At 41.3% G+C, this 20,258-nt stretch overlaps 1 protein-coding gene across 1 annotated transcript in view; it reads right to left on the reverse strand.

Moving 5' to 3' along the window:
- Window positions 1-1,206: 1,206 nt before the first annotated feature.
- LOC129045013 (cubilin-like) overlaps window positions 1,207-20,258 on the reverse strand; it is a 122,473-nt gene continuing 103,421 nt past the window's right edge. Inside the window, 9 exon segments of the mRNA XM_054503311.1 lie at window positions 1,207-1,315; window positions 5,469-5,703; window positions 7,825-7,990; window positions 11,551-11,726; window positions 12,768-12,915; window positions 16,283-16,339; window positions 16,341-16,489; window positions 16,835-16,872; window positions 16,874-16,992. Coding sequence (XP_054359286.1) covers window positions 1,207-1,315; window positions 5,469-5,703; window positions 7,825-7,990; window positions 11,551-11,726; window positions 12,768-12,915; window positions 16,283-16,339; window positions 16,341-16,489; window positions 16,835-16,872; window positions 16,874-16,992 — 1,197 coding nt within the window.

The raw sequence follows: 20,258 nt of genomic DNA on the forward strand, positions 1-20,258 counted from the left end.
ATGAAGAAACTAAGCACAGAGAGATTAAGTAAGCACTTAATTAGTAAAGTCAAAATTCAAACTCAGGCAGCTTGGCTCCAGAATTGATTCTCTGGATGATTCATATGTATATTAAATTATTTTCCAAAATGTAAAAATTGAACTTGAAAATTTATATAGGCCCCATAGTGAAAGACAGAGTTTTAATAAGTCAAAAATTAATGCAGCTTAATTCTGTACAATTCAATAATATTATCCCTAATTGAACATTCACATGAAATTTATACTTCTATATTATCATTAACTTTTGTTGTTGTTGTTGTTTTTGAGACAGGGTCTCAGTCTGTCGCCCAAGCTGGAATAGAGTGGTTCACGGGGTTTCACTGCAGCCTTAATCTACTGGGCTCAAGTGAACCTCCTGCTTCAGCCTCCTGTATAGCTGGAACCACAGGTCCATGCCACCATGCCCGGCTAATTTTTGTATTTTTGGTATAAATGAGGTCTCACTTTGGGTTTCCCAGGTTAGTCTCGAACTCCTAGGTTCAAGCAATCCTCCCACCATGGCCTGCCAAAGTGCTGGGATTACAGGTATGAGCCACTGCCCCTGGCTATTATTATTAACTTTGAAAAATGTGTATCACATATGCCATAATCATTTCCAAGTCTTTCAAAGATTTTTTTTAATTTCAGCTCAAAATATTAGAATGAAAGCACACTAAAGACTAAAGAAGGTATACTCTATGCTCAATAAAATGTACAAATATTGATTCTTTTTTTTTTTTTTTTTTTTTTTGAGATGGAGTCTTGCTCTGTCACCCAGGCTAGAGTGCAGTGGTGTGATCTTGGCTCACTGCGACCTCCGCCTCCCAGATTCAAGCAATTCTCCTGGTTCATCCTCTCAAGTAGCTTGGATTACAGGCACCTGCCACCACACCTGGCTAACTTTTGTATTTTTAGTAGAGACGGGGTTTTGCCATGTTGGCCAGGCTGGTCTCAAACTCCTGACCTCAGGTGATCCATCCGCCTCAGCCTCCCAGAGTGGTGAGATTACAGGCATGAGCCACCTCGCCCAGCCTACAAATACTGATTCTATCCATGGTTTGGTGAAAACCATAAAAGTTCAGCTTATTCTCCATGGCATTGGCAGGGGTCATGTATAAAGATGACAAAGTCCTGTCCAGCATGCTGCAGAGGGAAAGTGCTGAGTGAACGTGCTGAGTTACCCACTTAGCTGTCCCAAGTTAATCGGAATGTGGATGGATGCCGTGCATAATCAGCATGAAATTTTATGAAGACCTGATTTGAGGAAGCCATGAAGGGAGCTATGCTGGTGTCCTAAAATTGAAAAAAGAAGTATCAAATTATATACTTCACATATTTGAAGCTTTTTCTAGAAATGTTAGCCTAGTAACAAAGTACCACATAAAGAAATTTTATAGAATTTACGGTGAACCTGCGTATATTTCTTGAAGTAACCTTGCAAAGGATGAATGCAAATCCTTTACAAAGAAGTATTTCTGGGTGTGGGGAGTTAAGGGAAAATGGGGAAGGACTGCTAATGGGTACAGGGTTTCTTTTAGGGGGTAATGAAAGTGTCCCAAAATTGGCTGTGCTCATAATGGCCACACAACTCTGTGAATCTACTAAAAACCACTGAATTGTATACTTTAAGGAGGTGAATTGTATAGTAGGTAAATCGTATGTATGTAAATGTATGGTATGTAAATTATACCCCAATGAAACTGTTATAGAAAAATTTGAACTTCTTATTCAAGTTCTTACTGCAAATTTAATTTTTCTTAAAGAAACATATGTAAGTGAAATGATCACACTAAGTAAAATATACTATTTTCATCCTCAATGTTTATAGTTTCCTCTTGGGATTTATTTTCATCTACTTCTGTGGAACAGTGTGTGTTTTGTGTGTGTATTGGGGGTAATAGATGGGTCCCCATTTTCTCTCACTTTCTGTTCATTCATTTGGCAAATATTGATCAAGGCACTGCCACACTACAGGTATTGTTTTTAGTACTAGGGATATTAAAAAATGAGCAAAACAGGCAAAAAGCCCTGCTCTCAAGATGCTCACATCCCCACCCCAAGTCATCAAAACACAGACTTATTTCCAAGATACTCACTTTTTCAAGTAAGTGTAGATTTTTCTCTGTAAGAGATATATCAAGGTATATGCAATATTTTTATTCCTATGCATGTCTACTTTTTACTTCCATTTTAATCTGCTTCCAAATTTCAACAACTTATTTTATATTGACAAACTAGTATGGACAGTCAACAGAAGTTTTAGAATCTCTTTTGATTCTCCTTGTTTTTCCCATTATTCTTTCATTTGCTTGATGTTCATATTCTGTAGTTGCAAGGGACAGAGGATTTCCCTGTGAACAATGGTATTTACCATAACATAAAATATCTCCCAAATCAGGGTATGGTTTGTATTTATGTTAGCAAAATAAGGAACTACCTCTGTATGTAAATTGTATGTATATAAATATATGTTTACATTTTACATACATATTTACATGCATATTTACATACATACAAAAATTGAATTGTATACTTAAGGAGTATACATTAAAGAAGTATATGACTTTTATATGTGAATATGCATGTAAATATGTATGGATGTAAAATGTAAAAGTTGTATGTATGTAAATATTAGCAAAATATTAACTTACAAAAGTTACAAAAAGTTACATACTTACAAAAAGTTGTTAAGTATGTAAATATTAGCAAAATAAGAGCTACCTCTCTATGTAAATTGACTGTTTTATACTTATGTTTTATATTTTTTAATTTATGTTTAACATTTATAAAGTGTTAAATCAGTGGTACCTTTAAGGAAGAAAACAATTACACATGAAATTATATCCACATTTATAAAAGAAAATATAAAACTGGGAAAATATGGTAAACACCAACAGTTTAAAAAATTGATGTATCTCGCTGTATATTACAACTTAACGCGGCATTGGATTAAATGGCAATCACTTCTCTCAGTGACTCAGTTTTCTTTTATCTGCAAAGTCCAGGATATACTTGTTCTTTCCACCTTATGGGATTGTCACTGTGGGGATCAAATGGGGTTGTATGTTTGCAAGCCACTGAAAACCATGCCCACAAAAAAAAAACCTATCAATATAAAGTCATGATATTGTTAAAATTGTCTCTTTTCCTCCCTTTTGAAATGTTTGTAAATTTCAATTCAATGTCTAAGAGCTGGTTAACTTCTAAATCTGATGTGTGGCACATTTACTGGGGTCTCTGTCTATGGGCCTTCTGTGCAACCCCGTAATACAGTATCTGCTGGTCCTGCGATCACCATTTCTCACCAAGTAATGTAACTCTGTGTATAAAGATATCACTAACAAAAAGTTTATTAAGTGTTGTCTGTAGTTGCAAAAAGTTCAAGAGACCTAAATGTCCACTTAGAGGGGTTTCGTTAAATTAGGCTGCACTTATGCAATGGAATACTCTCCAAAAATTAAATATGGTGCACCAGTGTTTTTATTAATATTTTAATGATATATTGGTAAGTGGCAAAAACACAACATCAAACAGTAAAAAAATGCATGTAAAATATATGCAAATATATTCAAAGAATATATTCAAAGAAAGAATATATGAGAATGCTAGTGTGTTACAAAAATTAGTCTATTTTCTGATACTTCTGAAAATAGCATTTATCAATTTTATAAATAGTATATTTTAAAAACCATCTAGATTTCCAGCTGATATAATTCTCTGTCTAGTTTGATTACAAAGCCTAAGTGATTAAAGAGCAGAAAAATTAGAAACAGATACCCACTTGCCAGCAGCCACTTTTCCCTTACTTACTCTCTTGTTTTTTGAGACAGAGTCTGGCTCTGTCACCCAGGCTGGAGTGCAGTGGCGCAATCTCGGGTCACTGCAACCTCCACCTTCTGGGCTCAAGCGATTCTCCTGCCTCAGCCTCCCGAGTAGCTGGGATTATAGGCGTGTGCCACTATGCTAGCTAATTTTTGTATTTTTAGTAGAGACGGGGTTTCCCTATGTTGGCCAGGCTGATCTCAAACTCCTGACCTCAAGTGATCCAACTGCCTGGGCCTCCCAAAGTGTTGGGATTACAGGTGTGAGCCCATACTCTCTTTAAGTATCTACTTGCACATGAAATGAGAGGACCGTAAGCACAGATGCCTGCAATATTGAATCAATATCAGATTCTGAGTTGTTGTTTGTAAAGCCCTAATATGAGCTTTACAAAAACAAACTGTCAGTCACCATTTCTTCAAAGAATTCCTGCAATTTTCAGCAAGAAGTAGATAAAATAGAGCCAGGTGTCCAAATTTTCTATAGTTTTATTTATGCAGAAATAAACATGGGTATTCAACCCTAGGTGGTGCACTGACGTCACAGAGGGAGCTTTTATTTATTTATTTTCTTTCATTTAATGTTTGTTTATCTATTGAGCACACACTATTGTCAGGCTGTTCCATACCTTGGGCATAAAACATTGAGACAAAGACATAGATATTTGCCTAAAGATCTACTAAAATATGAACTCAAGCACAGAAATTAAACTCAGAAATGAGTGGAATGCAAGAAGCAATGATGGACAAGAAGCTGGTAAACATATTGGTACAAGTACAGGCTACACAATGTAATATCAAATGAAAACTAATTGTGTTGCTTTGATATGTTGGATGCTACATTGGGCACATTCAGAAATAGATTGGTTAGATTCAAGGATGGAAGCCCACAAAGGACTTCTGGTCTAGTAGGGCAGACATTCTCCTCTTATGTATTCTCTGTGCCCTATGTAGATGTTGCCCCTCCATCGGACTTCTCTGTTTACAGAGGGAGCTTTTTAAAAACAGCATGCTGTGGCTCCTCCCCGGGAAATCCTGATTCAATAGGTTTCGGTGGGAACTGGAAGTCTAATGTAAGTAACTCCACAGGTGATTCTGACGCAGAGCTGATTTTGGTAACTATTAATAGTAATTTAATGCAATGCCCACCAGATGGCACTCATGCTCCGAGAATAGAAAGGCAAGTCGGAAAACTGCTCAATTTGTTAAAGGCTGTGCTTTGTACTCTGCATGTGTCTGCCTTTAAAAGCCTACACTAGGCCGGGCACGGTGGCTCACGCCTGTAATCCCAGGACTTTGGGAAGCCAAGGTGGGCGGATCACCTGAGGTCAGGAGTTCAAGACCAGCCTGGGCAACATGGCGAAATCCCGTCTCTACTAAAAGTACAAAAATTAGCCGGGCATGGTGGTGGGCGCCTGTAATCCCAGCTATTCACGAGGCTGAGGCAGGAGAATTGCTTGAACCTGGGAGGCGGAGGTTGCAGTGAGCTGAGGTTGTGCCCCTGCACTCCCGCCTGGGTGACAAGAGCGAGACTCTGTCTCAAAAAAAAAAAAAAAAGTCTACATTAAGTGACTCTCATTGTCTAAACATAACAAATGGGAATATAAAATGTTTGTTCTACTCATGCCTCTGCAGTATGGTCCATAGGATGGAGAGCTGACGTTGGGCCCATCGTAGAGCATGAGATAGTTCTGGACACAGTCTCCTCGATTGTCAATGCTGATGAAGTAAAAGTTGACGGTGAGAAGCCTTCCAGCAGGAGCTACCAGTGCCCACTGGCAGTGCGTGTTGTTTGGATAGGTGCCTGGATAGCCGGGGCTAGTGAATAAGCCTCTGTCTCCATAAAGAGTTCCACCACATCCTGCAAGGAAAACAGGACAGGAAGTTTGATTCAACAATGTATAAGCCATCCAGTCTGGCTTGTCAGGCAATAAGACTTTATTTTCTTAAGGTGCTGAGACTCTGCAAGAATAATGGAGGCAGAAACCCCTTTTCCTGTGCCTCTTCTTTGGGCTACACCCTTTCTCCTCCCTTCCCCTCTCTTCCCATCACCACCACCACTTCTTCCATCCTCAACACACATGCCTTTGCCTGCATATCACGACCCAGGGACAGCTTCCTCCAGGACTGTACTTTGAAAATTGGGTGTTGAGAGCAGAATGGAAAACAAACAAAAAAACAAAACAAAACAAACAAACACTTGATAAAGTAACTGTGGGAGAAAATCAAGTTGTTGTCTCTGTGCTTTTGATGGTGCGGAGATCTTTGCTTACTCTGACTTGATGCCAATGATGTGAGTGAAGTAAAATTAGAAGGAAAATTTAGCAGTAAACCAAGAGGAAGGGTGTGATTGTAGGTGGCGGCAGGAATGACTTCATTATAAAAGTGACTTTACCACCCTAATAACTGACATACTTAAGGTCGAATACTTGAAGTTTTGGTGTTGATTTGTTCAATTTGTTAATCTGTATATGAAGGCTGTCATGATTTAGACTACATATAGACTACGTATCTGTGGAGATCCAGATCGCCTCCAGGACAGGAAGAAGCTGGCTAGCATAGTTACAGAACACCTGGCTGGGCCTCTGACCACCGAGGTCTAGTCCCATCTCCACCTCAGTCTAGCAGAGCATTTTGGGCAACTCATTAATCTTGGTGGGGTTTTTTTGAGATGGAGTCTTGCTCTGTCGCCCAGGCTGGAGTGCTGTGGTGTGATCTCAGCTCACTATAGCCTCCATCTCCCAGGTTCAAGTGATTCTCCAGTCTCAGCCTCCCAAGTAGCTGGGATTACAGGCATGCACTACCATGTCTAGTTAATTTTTGTATTTTTAGTGGAGACAGGGTTTCACCATGTGGTTCAGGCTGGTATGGAACTCCTGACCTCAGGTGATCCAGCTGCCTTGGCCTCCCAGGGATTATAGGTGTGAGCCACCACACCCAGCCTAATCTTGGTGTTTTATTTCCTCTTCAATAAAATTTGAGCATTGGAAGTCATCTTTATCTTCCTTTGGGTGCCAAAATTCCATTACCCATGATTATCTTAGTAGAACCATTTTCTTAAGATATTTAAAGTGATTTCTGTTTATCTTTTTTTATTTGGAAGGTATTTTGGTATTTCAGGACATTTCATAAAGGTATTTCTCCTGTCTTGCTTTAAATGTATTGACATGACTTAAATTTTCTTTAGCTGTTTGAAAAGTGGCCAACCAAAAATATGAGAGGATACTTACTACCCTAAAAAAGCAATTTCTCTCCAGGACTGCCAACAAATGTCAGGGCCTGTGAGAAGCACAACCATTCGTATGTATGCCAGAATGTGTCCATAAGTTGGATTTTTGGTAACTATTTTTCCTTAAATTCTCAAAGAAGTTCCTTGATGGTCAAACCAAAATTCAAAAAGTCTAACAAAATTGAATTTACAAAGGAATTTTTAAATCTTCATACCTTATATATGCTTCATATATGAATATATATTCTTTTATAAGCAGAAATAATGAATAAATGTAGAATTTAAAGTAATCTGGCCAGGTGCGGTGGCTCATGTCTGTAATCCCAGCACTTTGGGAGGCCGACACGGGTGGATCACCTGAGGTCAGGAGCTCAAGACCAGCCTGGCCAACATGGCAGAACCCCGTCTCTACTAAAAATACAAAATTAGCTGGGCATGGTGGCGTGCGACTGTAATCTCAGCTACTAGGGAGGCTGAGGTAGGAGAATCACTTGAACCCAGGAGGCGGAGGTTGCAGTGAGCCGAGATCGTGCCACTGCACTCCAGCCTGGGCGACAGAGCAAGACTCCATCTCAACAACAACAACAACAACAAAATAATTTGTACCTTCATTGTTAAAAATCTCTATTCTTAACATTAATTAATCAGGTACACAGGTAGCTGAAAAATATAAGGTTACTTTGCCTTTTTCTATTAGACACCTTATGTTTACTCACCTACACTGCTTTCCCGTACAAAGTGCAAATGTCTTACCAGAGGGTGATGAGGTCCAGATGATTTCATATCCATGATCAGAAATTACACTATTACTCTTAAATCGTAGGTATAGTTCATTATTTTGAGAGAAGACAGGGTTTGGCAGCAGAGTTCCACAGTACTTGCCCAGTAATGGTGAATTGCTGTTACTCCTATTTCTCACCTTTAGGAAGGAGTCATTCATTATTAAACTTACACTTTCTTCTCTAATGTGTATACATTACAATGTGAGACAATTTGAATGATGACACTTTTTGGAAAAGTTTCATCTTTTTATGTACGTAAGAATGAAGGGTTTTCTGAAAATACATGCAGAAGTCATCTTCACTTGCAAAGGGGAAAAATGTTCCATGTGTAGATCAAAAAGCATTTGTATTTGGATTCAGAAATATCTGTTAACCTACAGCAATTAAAACATCAGGCTGCTTTTTTATACAATAGTTTGTGCCATGATCCTGCAGCCTTGCTTTTGGGGAAACATTTGGAAGAATGTAGGTAAAGTGAGTTTTTAAAGGGTGGGGATGGGTGGGGACAATGTTGCCTGCCCTGTTTCCAGTCAACTATTATACACTTTTCATTGTGTGCGTGTGTGTGCGCGCGTGCGCGCACATGGGTTTCCCATTGAAAATTACTTGGCTGTAAAGGGGCCATGAAAAAAATACAATGCAAAGTATAATAAAGTTCAGAACAAAAGGAATTTCTGTATGGGTGAAGGACAGAATTACAAATCTATACAACTTCTGACTGTTGTTAAATGTGTTTTAAAAACACATTCCGAGGCCTTCTTGCTTTTTTGTTTCAACTCCTCATTTTTGAATAGACACATATAAAAACAGGAAATGAGTTGGTGTTTTGAGGGGAGAGAGAACCACACTGTGAATTCAACCACTTTCTGTCCTGTAGCCTGGCTCCTACCCTGCATTCACAACTAGCCCTGCTTCCAGGAGGGCTCTTGACACTTCTAAAGGAAATGTTACACAGGCAATGTATGTTGGAACCAGCCTGACATGTAGAAATGCTGATTTTACTGATCTATGTATTCAAAATATTGGAAGTTCCTCTCTTCCCTTTGTAATTCCATGGTTTAAAATTTGGTTAATTGCTGATATCTTAAGTCACAGAGTTAAGACAGTCTAATCTTGCTGGGCTGTGTTGATCAGGTGAGATTCCTTTTAGATCTATGTAGTAGCCCATAGGAGAGAATAATGCCTTTCTAGTGCTTCAGGGATTATTCTGCTAAGTGTTTAAACAAAGTAGACTTGCCATGACAGAGTAGCCAGTTATCCACTAGTAGATGGGAGGGCTGCCATATTTAAGACCTGCCAGCACCATACTCTTGAGTTTGGGTGTTTTCACCTAGGGGTCCTCTTTTAAAATGGCGTTGCTTTGAGAGGAGCAGTGAGATACTAATTTTCACTGACACTGCCAACAACTTGTCTTATTCATTTTCGTCTCCTAGGAGAAATGGGGCCATCGAGGGCAGCGGACTTCCCTGGGACATCAGAGGATCCTGAAAGGGGAGGTGAAGGCATGAAAACAATCACAGATTCCAGGCATGGTCTAGAGCTCGGCCCTCACTTGGTAGTAACACAGAATCCTCAGTCAGACATTTCCGTTCCCACGGCAGTTCACAAGAATGGAATGCTGAGGCTTCCTGGTCCAGCTGCCAATAAACTATGCCCAGAATCTTCCCACTGAGAGCCAGATGGAGCTACATTTTACAGGCCTAAGCTGTGATTTCCTTTCTTTGCTTATGGGACAGGAAGTTTCAGATCCATTCTATGGAGTAATGAAGGACAGTGAGGAGGAAGAGTTCTTACTCTCCATGGCTGGAAAGCAAGGCTTTGCTTCCCAGCATCTATCAGGCAAATGGCAAATTTTGACACTGATCAATAATGGTCCATTCAAGCTGGAGTGAGTTAAGAGTTAGTTGCACTGTGACTCCAACCTAATGGGATTATTCCATCTTTCCTCCAGATCCCACTCCCCTCATTCCTTCTGCTTTACACTTCATATAAATATATGGATCTCCATGGTAGGGGAGGTACATAGATTCAAGTTGAGTAACCTGACCAGCACAAAGAATACTGTGTTTGTCTCTTCATTTCCTCCCTGCTACATACATCTTTTGGTTTCCTGTCACGCGAATATTCCTTTAGAAAAGGCATGAGCTTCCTCTGAGTGTTATTTATGGCACTACATGTTAAGGCTATTGATTAATAAAGGATTTAGATGAATTCCAAAGGGGAGAGCTTTCCAGGATGATAAAACTCTGCATCAGGAATCATGCTGAAGCTAAACCCATAGGCAAAGACCATGTGCCAGAACACCCTTCCTCGCCAGGCCGGGCAGAAGGTGACAGCAGCCCTAGAAGCCAAATCAGATGAGGTGGGCTGCAGGCGAGAAAAGATGTTTTGTTGGGAACAAAGGCTGCAGCTACCAAGAAACTAGCAGCTGAACAGAAGCCCACTGGAAAGAATCCTCCCATAGAAGGAAAGAAGCCTGCTGCATACACCAGTACATCTATTTACGCTACAAAGATCAAATCATCTTGGGCAGTTTATTTTGAATGAAGACCTGATCAAAGAGGCAGTGAGAAAAAATAAAACAAAAAATACAAATCCAGATCAGGTGTAGAGGAACAAGCAAACTTTTTGGAAACCTTACTGAAGCCTCTTGTATGGTGAAACAAAGCCAATTTAGAGAGCATCGGGATGAGGTTTAGATTTAAATTCCACTCTCAGAGGAATTCAGCATCCTTATCCTTTTGAGTCTCAGGTTCCACCTGAGTTTATTTCCTAAGGATGAATGCATTTTCAACAGAGCTTGCAAAGGTCACAACCCCATGAGCTCTGGGGGTTTTCTGGCAAAACACAGGTGCTGATTTCCACACACTGGGTCCGAATCAGATGAGGCTTATTCAGACCATTTCCTGCCTATGAGCAATGATATTCATGTTCCATCTCACATGCCCAGTGCAGGTGATGTGGCAGAAAGAGCACAGAGGGAGCTCACCGGGGGCTCTGGAAGACCCCAAAGGTTCAGGCCCACAAGGGGCATGGCTCTGCCTGCTCCAGGTGCAAGGGGGGCTTCTCTCTCAGTGTGTCCTGGGGTGGGAGTGGAGGGTGGATGGGTGGAGGATAGGCAAACAGCAAAGTCACTTCTGTGTCCAAATTAGAGCTCTGGAGTTATGGTGGAAAAAGGACAGACCACACCTCCTGCAACAAGGGAGCACTTATTCAAGGCAACACTTGTCTTTAGAGGATGTTGACGATGCCCCAAACTTACTGTAGCTGTCAGGGAAATTAGGTGAGCTATTTAGTATCATTCAGTTTCATTTTACAGAATCAGCATGTTGTTCTTAGACTTTCCTCTGATCCTTTTAGGTCTCAACTTACATATTGCCCTCTTAAAGAAGCCTTCTAGTTCCCAGACTGAGTTAGGAACCCCTACCCCTGCTGGACTCAGTTAGTCCTTTCCATATTGTGCTGTAATTGGCTATACGCCATCTGTCCTTTCCAGACTAGGAGTCTTCCGAGGGCCCTGAGGTTCCCAATTTCCGGTGTTTGGACTGGTGCTCTGTAAATGTTTAGGGAATGAAAGGGTAATGAATAAATTAATGAAACAAGTAAGAATCATAGCGTATTAGAAGCACTAAAGAAAAGGTGTAAAATCCATCATCTTTTAAATAATTCATTTAAATGATATTCAAATGCATATTACCTCCAAGAAATCATTTCTGCATTCAATTGAGTTCTCAATGCCAAACAAATGAAAAAAGAGGGTGTGGTTGTGAGGGGCTGTGAGATTAATGGTGCAATCCATGTCACTGTCATAGTTATCTGGCCATCCAGTACTCCTCAGGTTGCCAAATGCCTTGTGATAGTCTCTGTTGCAATCTTAGAAGAAAAATATGCACAATTAATGTATGCATTCCGATGTTCAGTGCCCTTTTAACTTCACAGGAATAATTCAAAAAGATCATTACATGTGAACAAACTTTAGAAAAAAGTAATCCAGCTTCTTCGTTTACCTTTGAGATAACTGAGACCCTGAGCGGTGAAGTGAATTTCAAGCAGCACACACAGATGCAATGCAGCAGCTGGTTCACACAAACACCCCTACAGGAAGCATGACACAGGAGACTTCTCCTTTAAAGACGAATACTTGAGGATCCTTTGAACTTTTCTGATCACATTGAGGTGAAGTGGCTAGCATTCAGACTCTCTTTTAGACAAGGACGCTACCTCCAAGACAGAGTTTTGCGCAAGGATTTTAAATCCATTGGTGAGTTATTTGTGGGAAATCGTTCTTTACCTTTTTTTCTTGTAAAAAAAAAATCAAAACTACTTTTGTTTGTTTAACCAAAGGCAGCTTTCATTTGAATCAATTCAAAATAAATATTAAATAAAGTGTTCTGTGAAAATAAACTTCTCAGTGATAGTAATCAGGTAACTCTTTTAAGGCTTTTTGATTTTTACAAAAATAATTTTCTAAGATTTTCAACCTTGTGAAAATACTAAAAACCTCTGAAATATAAACATTAAATGGGTAAATTGTATGATATGAGGATTATATTTTGATAAAGCTCGTGTAAATATGTATATATTTCTTGTAAATAAATATGTATATTCAGTGTGGTTAAGTGGGTAAATTAACAAAATAACTGGTATATTTTTAAAATCAACTACATAGACGTTGAAGAAAATGCTAGCATTCTAAGCATCTTGGTTAGTATTGTATTCTCTTTACCTCTTTAGAAACCAACTTTAGTAATTTGCTAAATTGGGCCTGGGTTCTAGTTAAGAGATGGGTGTGGTTTTTGTTAACAAATCCTAATTTACTCACAGGAGTCAATTCTAGAAATAATTGTAATTATTCTAGGAATAATTGTAACGATGGCAGCGTTTCTTAATAAAAGATGACGTTCCAGGGCTCACCTGCTATCTGATAGGTGAAACTTATTCTAGAATTTCTGTTTAAAACTCCAGATTTGAAAATGACAATTGCAGTACTCATAGAAGAATAAAACACTGGCACAGCCGAAGCATTTTTGCCACAGAACTGAATTCTTGAATTTCCATGACTCTGAAATGAAATGGAAGCCAAGTCATGTTAGATTTATTTCAGAAGAGAACAGTGTAACAGAAATTAAACTGCCTATAAAAGTGTGGCTTAAATATTTAACCATGGAAACTAGCTCTGTTGTTGGAAGTGCTCTGCAAGAAGACTCACGTTGGCCTTGGAACTGATACAAGTCGCACCTTCCCAGAGGGGAGGGAGGAGGAGAGGCAAAGTTTCTGCTGAAACCACAGACACTTCCCTGCTGAAAACAAGACCCCTCCCCTCTCATGAGACTTCCTAGTTGAGGCCTGTGCCATTTCTCTGAGCACCACCGGGCTGTTTGAGAGTTCACTGGATTTCTCCTCCTGGGGCTTTTGCCAGTCCTGAGCTCCATGAGACTAACAACCATCATCGCCCTGATCCAGCCCTTGCTACCCCTTAGCAATCTAATCAGAGCCTTTGGTTCCACTGTACATCCCCAAGCCAGCCAGGGCCTGTAATGAGGTGTCAGTTCCCCTTTGTAACACTTGGGCAGCCCTCATACCTCTCAAAAGCCTGGAGTAAATGCAGTTGAATGCCCATCAGTTCTTGCATAAAAACAAGTTGTACCAAAGTCAGGGTATTTGCAGCCTCCCTGTCACAGGTATGTCTCTAATATCTGCAGTCCTTAGGAACCTACTGAAAGACCCAACCCACCTCTGCTTGCAAACTCCTCTTACTGCTCAGGACTTCCACTCCTCCTCCCAACTGTCTCCTGCTCTTGGTCCTTGTCTAACTTTGCTGTATCCTGTGAACTTTAACCGCACTGTCGATCATTCTCTGTATACATCCCCCGCCTTTCCACTTTGTAGCCTTAGCAAAACCTGTTTCTCCACCAGCCTCCTGGTAGAGGACATTCTTTTCCCATGCTCCACAGTTAATTGAGTAGGAAGGGTGGGGGGTCAGCCTAGGGGGAAGGGAGGGATGCTCCACATTCCTCACTGCAGCTTCCATCCTTGCCTCAAAGCTGGTTCACCTTTTGAGGGTCTCTACATCTGGTCAAATATATTCTCACCATTGTCATCACTCTCACTTACTTTTCTCCTGGTTACTTCCCAGCATTTATGAAAGACTTGAGGTGTCTCAGCTCATAGTAATCTCCTGCCCCTGATTTCCTTTCTGAACCCTTAGAGGTTTCAGTGTTTATACAGACAAGCTATTAAACACCCTCACTTTATATTTCTTAACACCAGTGACTTCCATCTCTGTGTCTCTGTTCATCCCCAATGCCAGGTAGCTACTGTACATCCTCTATAACAGCCCTACACATCATTCCTTCATGATCTTCCAATTAGACCTTCTCTGTCTATTCTTGGATACCCCAAGAATCCCAGTTTCTCCCAGCTCATCCGTCAATGTTTGTCTTTCCTCCCTACCTACCTAGTCTGAAACCCTTGATTGTTTCCTGTATTCATTCAGTTGAAAACATTATTCAGTCATGACAAACACTGGGTCTTACTTGCGGCCACTCCAGCTGCTGTTATGTTCCAGCTGGTGCCCAGTGCTCTGTAAGTGGCACTCTGTGCCCTGCTGAGTGGTCCACCATGATCCTCATTGTCTTAGCTTCATGAAGCAGGGGGAAAAGGCTTCACCCAAAGGGCCTTGTTCCACTTGGCTCTAAGTCCTTCCAGTAAGGGTACCACTGGGTAATAGGGATTTTGTCCTGAAAACCATTACCAACAGAATGATGATAATCTAGCATCTTGTCCATCTTGAGAGCTTGGGAGCTCATCTCAGCGTCTATGCTTTGCACAAAACTGAGCAAGTCCAGGGCCTATTCAGCTGTCAGCACATCTCACACCTCTCCACATTGGAGTCAGACAAATGGGACTTTTCTCTCCCCAGCAAGACCAGGTGAGAAGCAGGGGACCCCAGATTTATAATGAAGAGGACCCTGAAAATTCAGAAGACAACAAACGGGACCCTACTATTCCAGCACATGGGGCTTGAACATGACATTCTTGGAATGAACTGGGGAAGGTTAGTTGCTCCCCCGACTGCAGAAAGACAATCCAGGTATTCTCAGATGTTCTCCCTGGTATCCATCCTCAGTTCATGGCCTCTCCCTTTACATATTTTTCCCTGGATAATCTTATTCTTCTTATTATTTCAATTACTTATCATGATAATGATGATGCACAAAAATCTTTGGGCCTTAGGTCAACATCCCACTTTGTGTCCAACTGTCTCCTCAACATCTTATTCCAGAGGAAATTCAGACTCAGCATTTTGTAAAGCTCAAAATGGCTTTCTTTCTTTCTTTTTTTTTTTTTTTTTTTTTTTGAGACGGAGTCTCACTCTGTCACCCAGGCTGGAGTGCAGTGGTGCGATTGGGTTCACGCCATTCTCCTGCCTCAGCCTCCCGAGTAGCTGGGACTACAGGCACCTGCCACCGCACCCGGCTAATTTTTTTTTTTTTTTTGTATTTTTAGTAGAGACAGGGTTTCACCGTGTTAGCCAGGATGGTCTCAATCTCCTGACCTCATGATCCACCTGCCTCGGCCTCCCAAAGTGCTGGGATTACAGGCGTGAGCCACCGTGCCCGGCCTCTTTTTTGTTGTTGTTGTTGTTGTTGTTGTTGAGACAAAGTCTTGCTCTGTCGCCCAGTCTGGAGTGCAGTGGCGCCATCTTGGCTCACTGCAACGTCCGCATCCCAGGTTCAAGCGATTCTCCTGCCTCAGCCTCCCAAGTAGCTGGGGTTATAGGCACACACCACTGAACTTGGCTAATTTTTTGTATTTTTAGTGGAGATAGGGTTTCGCCACATTGGCCGGGCTGGTCTTGAACTCCTGACCTCAGGTCACCTGCCTCGGCCTCCCAAAGTGCTAGGATTACAGGCATGAGCCACTGCGCCCGGCCCTTTTCTTTTTATCTCTCTTATATTACCATGAATATAGACCTCTGAAACTGGTGCCAAACGGCCTCTTCACTGATTCTCTTGTGTTCTGTATTGACCCTTTCAATTCAGCCTATACATAAATCCTACTAACTATATGTATTTCTCCAAGCATGGTCCATGGAGCTCTGGTATTGGCACCAAAACACCAGAGATGTTTGTCAAAAAGTCAGATAAATGGGTGTTATAACTCAGTCTCTGAGGGTGGGCCAGGAAGAATGCACTTTTAAGATGCATCTTAATGCATTCTTAGGCACACAAAGCTTTGAGAGCTCTGGACCTACAGGACCAAGTTCAAGTTTCTCGACACACCTGATTGGAGGGCTTTGTGTACAGATGAAAAGCACATTAAGCTGGAAGTAACTTAGAAAATTATTTAATCATGGCCTCATTATTTCAAGTGTTTTGCAAAAGCTGGTGAAAAGATGCGACTGTCATTCATCCTGTAATTGTTACCTGTGGTGAGTCCTGAAGCTCTAAGTAATTCTGCATGCAGTCTTATGAGCTCAGCTGTTAACACCCACACAGTTATCTTGACCTGCTGATATGGAGGGACGTCAATGACCCAAGTACAGATGGAAAATGGGACATCTGGGTCTGATGAATTGGGTGATGAAATATTTTGTGGGGTCCAAGCTGCATTGTATGTTCCACCACAAGGCACTGGGAAGAAAAAGGAACACAGGAGACAATTTATTCATGTCTCATCTCAGGCAATCTTTAAAATTCTGTCTTCCTCATCTCCCACCCCAGAGGAGCTATATTTTCATCATTCCATTAAGAATTGGGGGTTTATATCCTTGACTAAAAATTGTATCAAATTTTGTACCACAGATTAAACATAGAGTAATTAACATGGTGTTTAGTAATTGACATTGAGTTTGGATAGTAATTGACATTGAGTTTAGTAATTAACATTGAAATTTCAATATAATAAGCAGGGCATTCTTTTCAGTGCCTAAATACATGTGTATTTCATAATATATAAAAATGCTTCTATTTACTCACTGTCCATGATGGTGTATGTAGCATTAAATCCTTCCTTTTGTTAAGTCACTGATGAATTGAACCATAAGGAAGTTACCAGAAGAGATAAAAGGAGCAGGTACAGTGGAACCACAAAACGTTCCAGCCAAGTTGGCATTTTCACTAACCCCATGGTATAACTGAAAAGAAAAACAATTCATTACTTCTCCATTATTTACAAAAAAGTTGCATCTTTCACACTAAATTGGATGTGAAGTTGCAATAGGTCATGATTAAATATTTTTACATTGATGTTCTTAGAGATGGTCTTAATTTAGGAACAGAATTATAATTGGATTGATTATATTATGACTTTCAGTAAAAACCTGGTATGATGCCTAACTTTTTTTCCTCTTTGGGAAAGTAACCTATGATTTTAAAAAGAATGTGTCATGAGAGTCCACTCACCCACTGCTACCTTAACCACTGCACCCACTAACACTCTGGCCCTAGTTGCTCTGATCTCTTGCCTTGATGATCACTGGAGACTCCCACAAAGCCCCTGATTCTGCTCTTGTTCCTTTTAGTCTATTCTCAAAATGTCATCGAGAGGATACTGTTAAAATGTAAGTCAGACCAGGTCATCGCTCTGCTGAAACCCTCCTAACTGCCCATCCACTCAATAGAACAAAGAAAGCCATCACAATGGGCTTCTCCCCTCCTCTCCCACCCCTGACCTTTCTGATCTAATTTCTTATTGTCTCCACTTTGTTCATTTTGCTTCTTGAGCCAAACCAGGCATGCTCCTGCTTCTTGGGTATGGCATTTGCTGTTCCCTTTGCCTGGAATGCTCTTCCCTGTATAACCACATCGTTTGTCCTCCTACATTTCTTCAGGTCTTTACTCAGATATCCCCAACTTGGCCAGCGTGATGGTACACGCCTGTAATCCCAGCTACTCCGGAGACTGAGGCAGGATAATCGCTTGAATCTAGGAGGAGGAGGTTACAGTGAGCTGAGATCGTTTCACTGCACTCCAGCCTGAGTGACGAAGCAAGACTGTCTCCAAAAAAAAAAAAAAAGATAGCCCCAACTCAATAAGGCCTTCCTTGTGTAAACTCTCCCAACATTCCCATCTCCTTTCCTGCTTGACTTTTCTCCACAGCAAGTATTACCTTCTTCTGTATACTACATATTTAACTTTTTTTTTTTTTGAGACAAGGTTTCATTCTGTTGTCCAGGCTGGAGTGCAGTGCTACAATCATAGCTCACTTCAGCCTTGAACTTCTGGGCTCAAGTGATCCTCCCACCTCAGCCTCCTAAGTACTGGGACTACAGGTGCATGCCACTATGCATAGCTAATAAAAAAAATTTTAGAGATGTGGTCTTGTTATGTTGCCCAGGCTAACTTGTTTATTTCATTGTCTTTCCCGCTGAAGAGAATACAAGTTCCATGAATGCACAGATTTCTGTTCTGCTCACTGCCATGTTCCCAGTTTTTAGGTGTCTGCACATGAGAGGTACTCAATAAATATCTAATAAATAAATAAACAAGTGCTTTGATTCCTCTCTTCCACAAGCCCTCCCAAAACTATTCTCCCTGAGGCTTCTTTACTTCAATGTTTCAAGCCTACAACTTCAGTCATCTCTGATTCCTCTCTCTCTCTTCACTCCACATCCACTCCATTCTACCTTCAAAACATATCTCAGAGGGCTCCATCTCCAGGTGACCACCATTGTTCTTCACCTGTTCCCACTGAAACATCTTCTTAATAGACCTAATTCCGGAGCAGCCATAGTGTTCTCCACTGAATTGCCTGCATGTCTGCAAACTCCAATGAGATGCTGCTCCTGCTCTGACTAAAATGCTCCGGCAGGTCCCCGTTGCAACTAAAGTAAAATTCCAGCTCCTTCCCATGGTCTGCAAGCCCCAGCTGCTCTGGCCTGCACCTCCTTCCCAGGCCGCCCCCACCTCACTGCTGGTTGCACTTCCTTCATCCCAGAAGGACTCCTGCCCATGGCCCTGCTCCTGCAGCTCTTCCTGCCAGGAGACGTCTTTCCTCAGCTGAAGCTGAACCCGCACAGCTAAGGACTCCCTGTCATTGGCCCTCATCTCACATGTCACCTCCTCAGAGAAGCCCGTGCTATTGAATGTTGCCCTCAGCATCATCCTGTTTTATTTTCCTATTACAATCAAAACCGATCTTATTTATTGTTGATTTGCTTTGTCCGGTCTCTTTCCCAACAAGGATGTAAGTCCCACGGGTGGGGAGACGGAGATCTGTCTGACTTCTTCACTGTGGTGTCGCCAGCACCCAGAACAATTCGCAGCCATGGCAGCCTTCTAGAAACATCCTTTGAAAAAGTGGGCGCTTGGATTTCTCTCAAACACATAACTAGAAAACATTTGTTTTCTTCTGAGTAATCTTCATTGTATTTCTTTTTTTTTTTTTTTTTTTTTTTTGAGACGGAGTCTCGCTCTTTCTCCAGGGCGGACTGCAGTGGCGCTATCTCGGCTCACTGCAAGCTCCGCCTCCCGGGTTCACGCCATTCTCCTGCTTCAGTCTCCCAGTAGCTGGGATAACAGGAGCCCGCCACCGCGCCCGGCTAATTTTTTTTGTGTTTTTACTAGAGACGGGGTTTCACCGTGTTAGCCAGGATGGTCTCGATCTCCTGACCTCGTGATCCACAGTGCCCCTTTTCTGTTTCTTTTTTCTTTTTCTTTTTCTTTTTTTCTTGAGACGGAGTTTCGCTCTTGTCACCCAGGCTGCAGTGCAATGGCGTGATATTGGCTCACTGCAACCTCTGCCTCTGGGATTACAGGCATGAGCCACCGCGCCCCGCCCTATTGTATTTCTAAATGAGTATCAGTGTGTATCTAACTCCAAATATTAAATTCATAACAGAGCTGTGATGTGCTCAAGGCCACAGAACAGCCATGACCATGACCACTGACATTATTCTAAAGTGCTAGAATTATATAAGACAGGAATGGCTAAAACCATTAATTTCAAAAGAAATGCACCACTAGATGGTACTGTCTTTCCAACTTAAACATGATTTTAGTTAATTCAGAATCCGAAGCTCGAGTTTTCTAATCTTCACCACCTTGTTTCACGGAAGAGCACATTTGCCAAGTTTTAGATCATGCACTTTTTCTGGTAAGCAAGTTAAAATTTCATGATAATCATTGCTGTCTTTACGATCACGTTTATATTAGCAAGCATTTTTTTTTTTTTTTTTTTTTTTTGACATGGAGTCTTGCCCTGTTGCCCAAGCTAGAGTGCGATGGCCTGATCTTGGCTCACTGCAACCTCCGCCTCCCGAGTTCAAATGATTCTCTAGCCTCAGCCTCCCAAGGGATTACAGGCGCCCGCCACCACACCGAGCTGATTTTCGTATTTGTAGTAGAGACGGGGTTTCACCATGTTGGCCAGGCTGGTGTCCAACTCCAGACCTCCTGATCG

This window comes from Pongo pygmaeus, chromosome 8, assembly GCF_028885625.2.
Source record: "Pongo pygmaeus isolate AG05252 chromosome 8, NHGRI_mPonPyg2-v2.0_pri, whole genome shotgun sequence".
Lineage (NCBI taxonomy): Eukaryota > Metazoa > Chordata > Mammalia > Primates > Hominidae > Pongo > Pongo pygmaeus.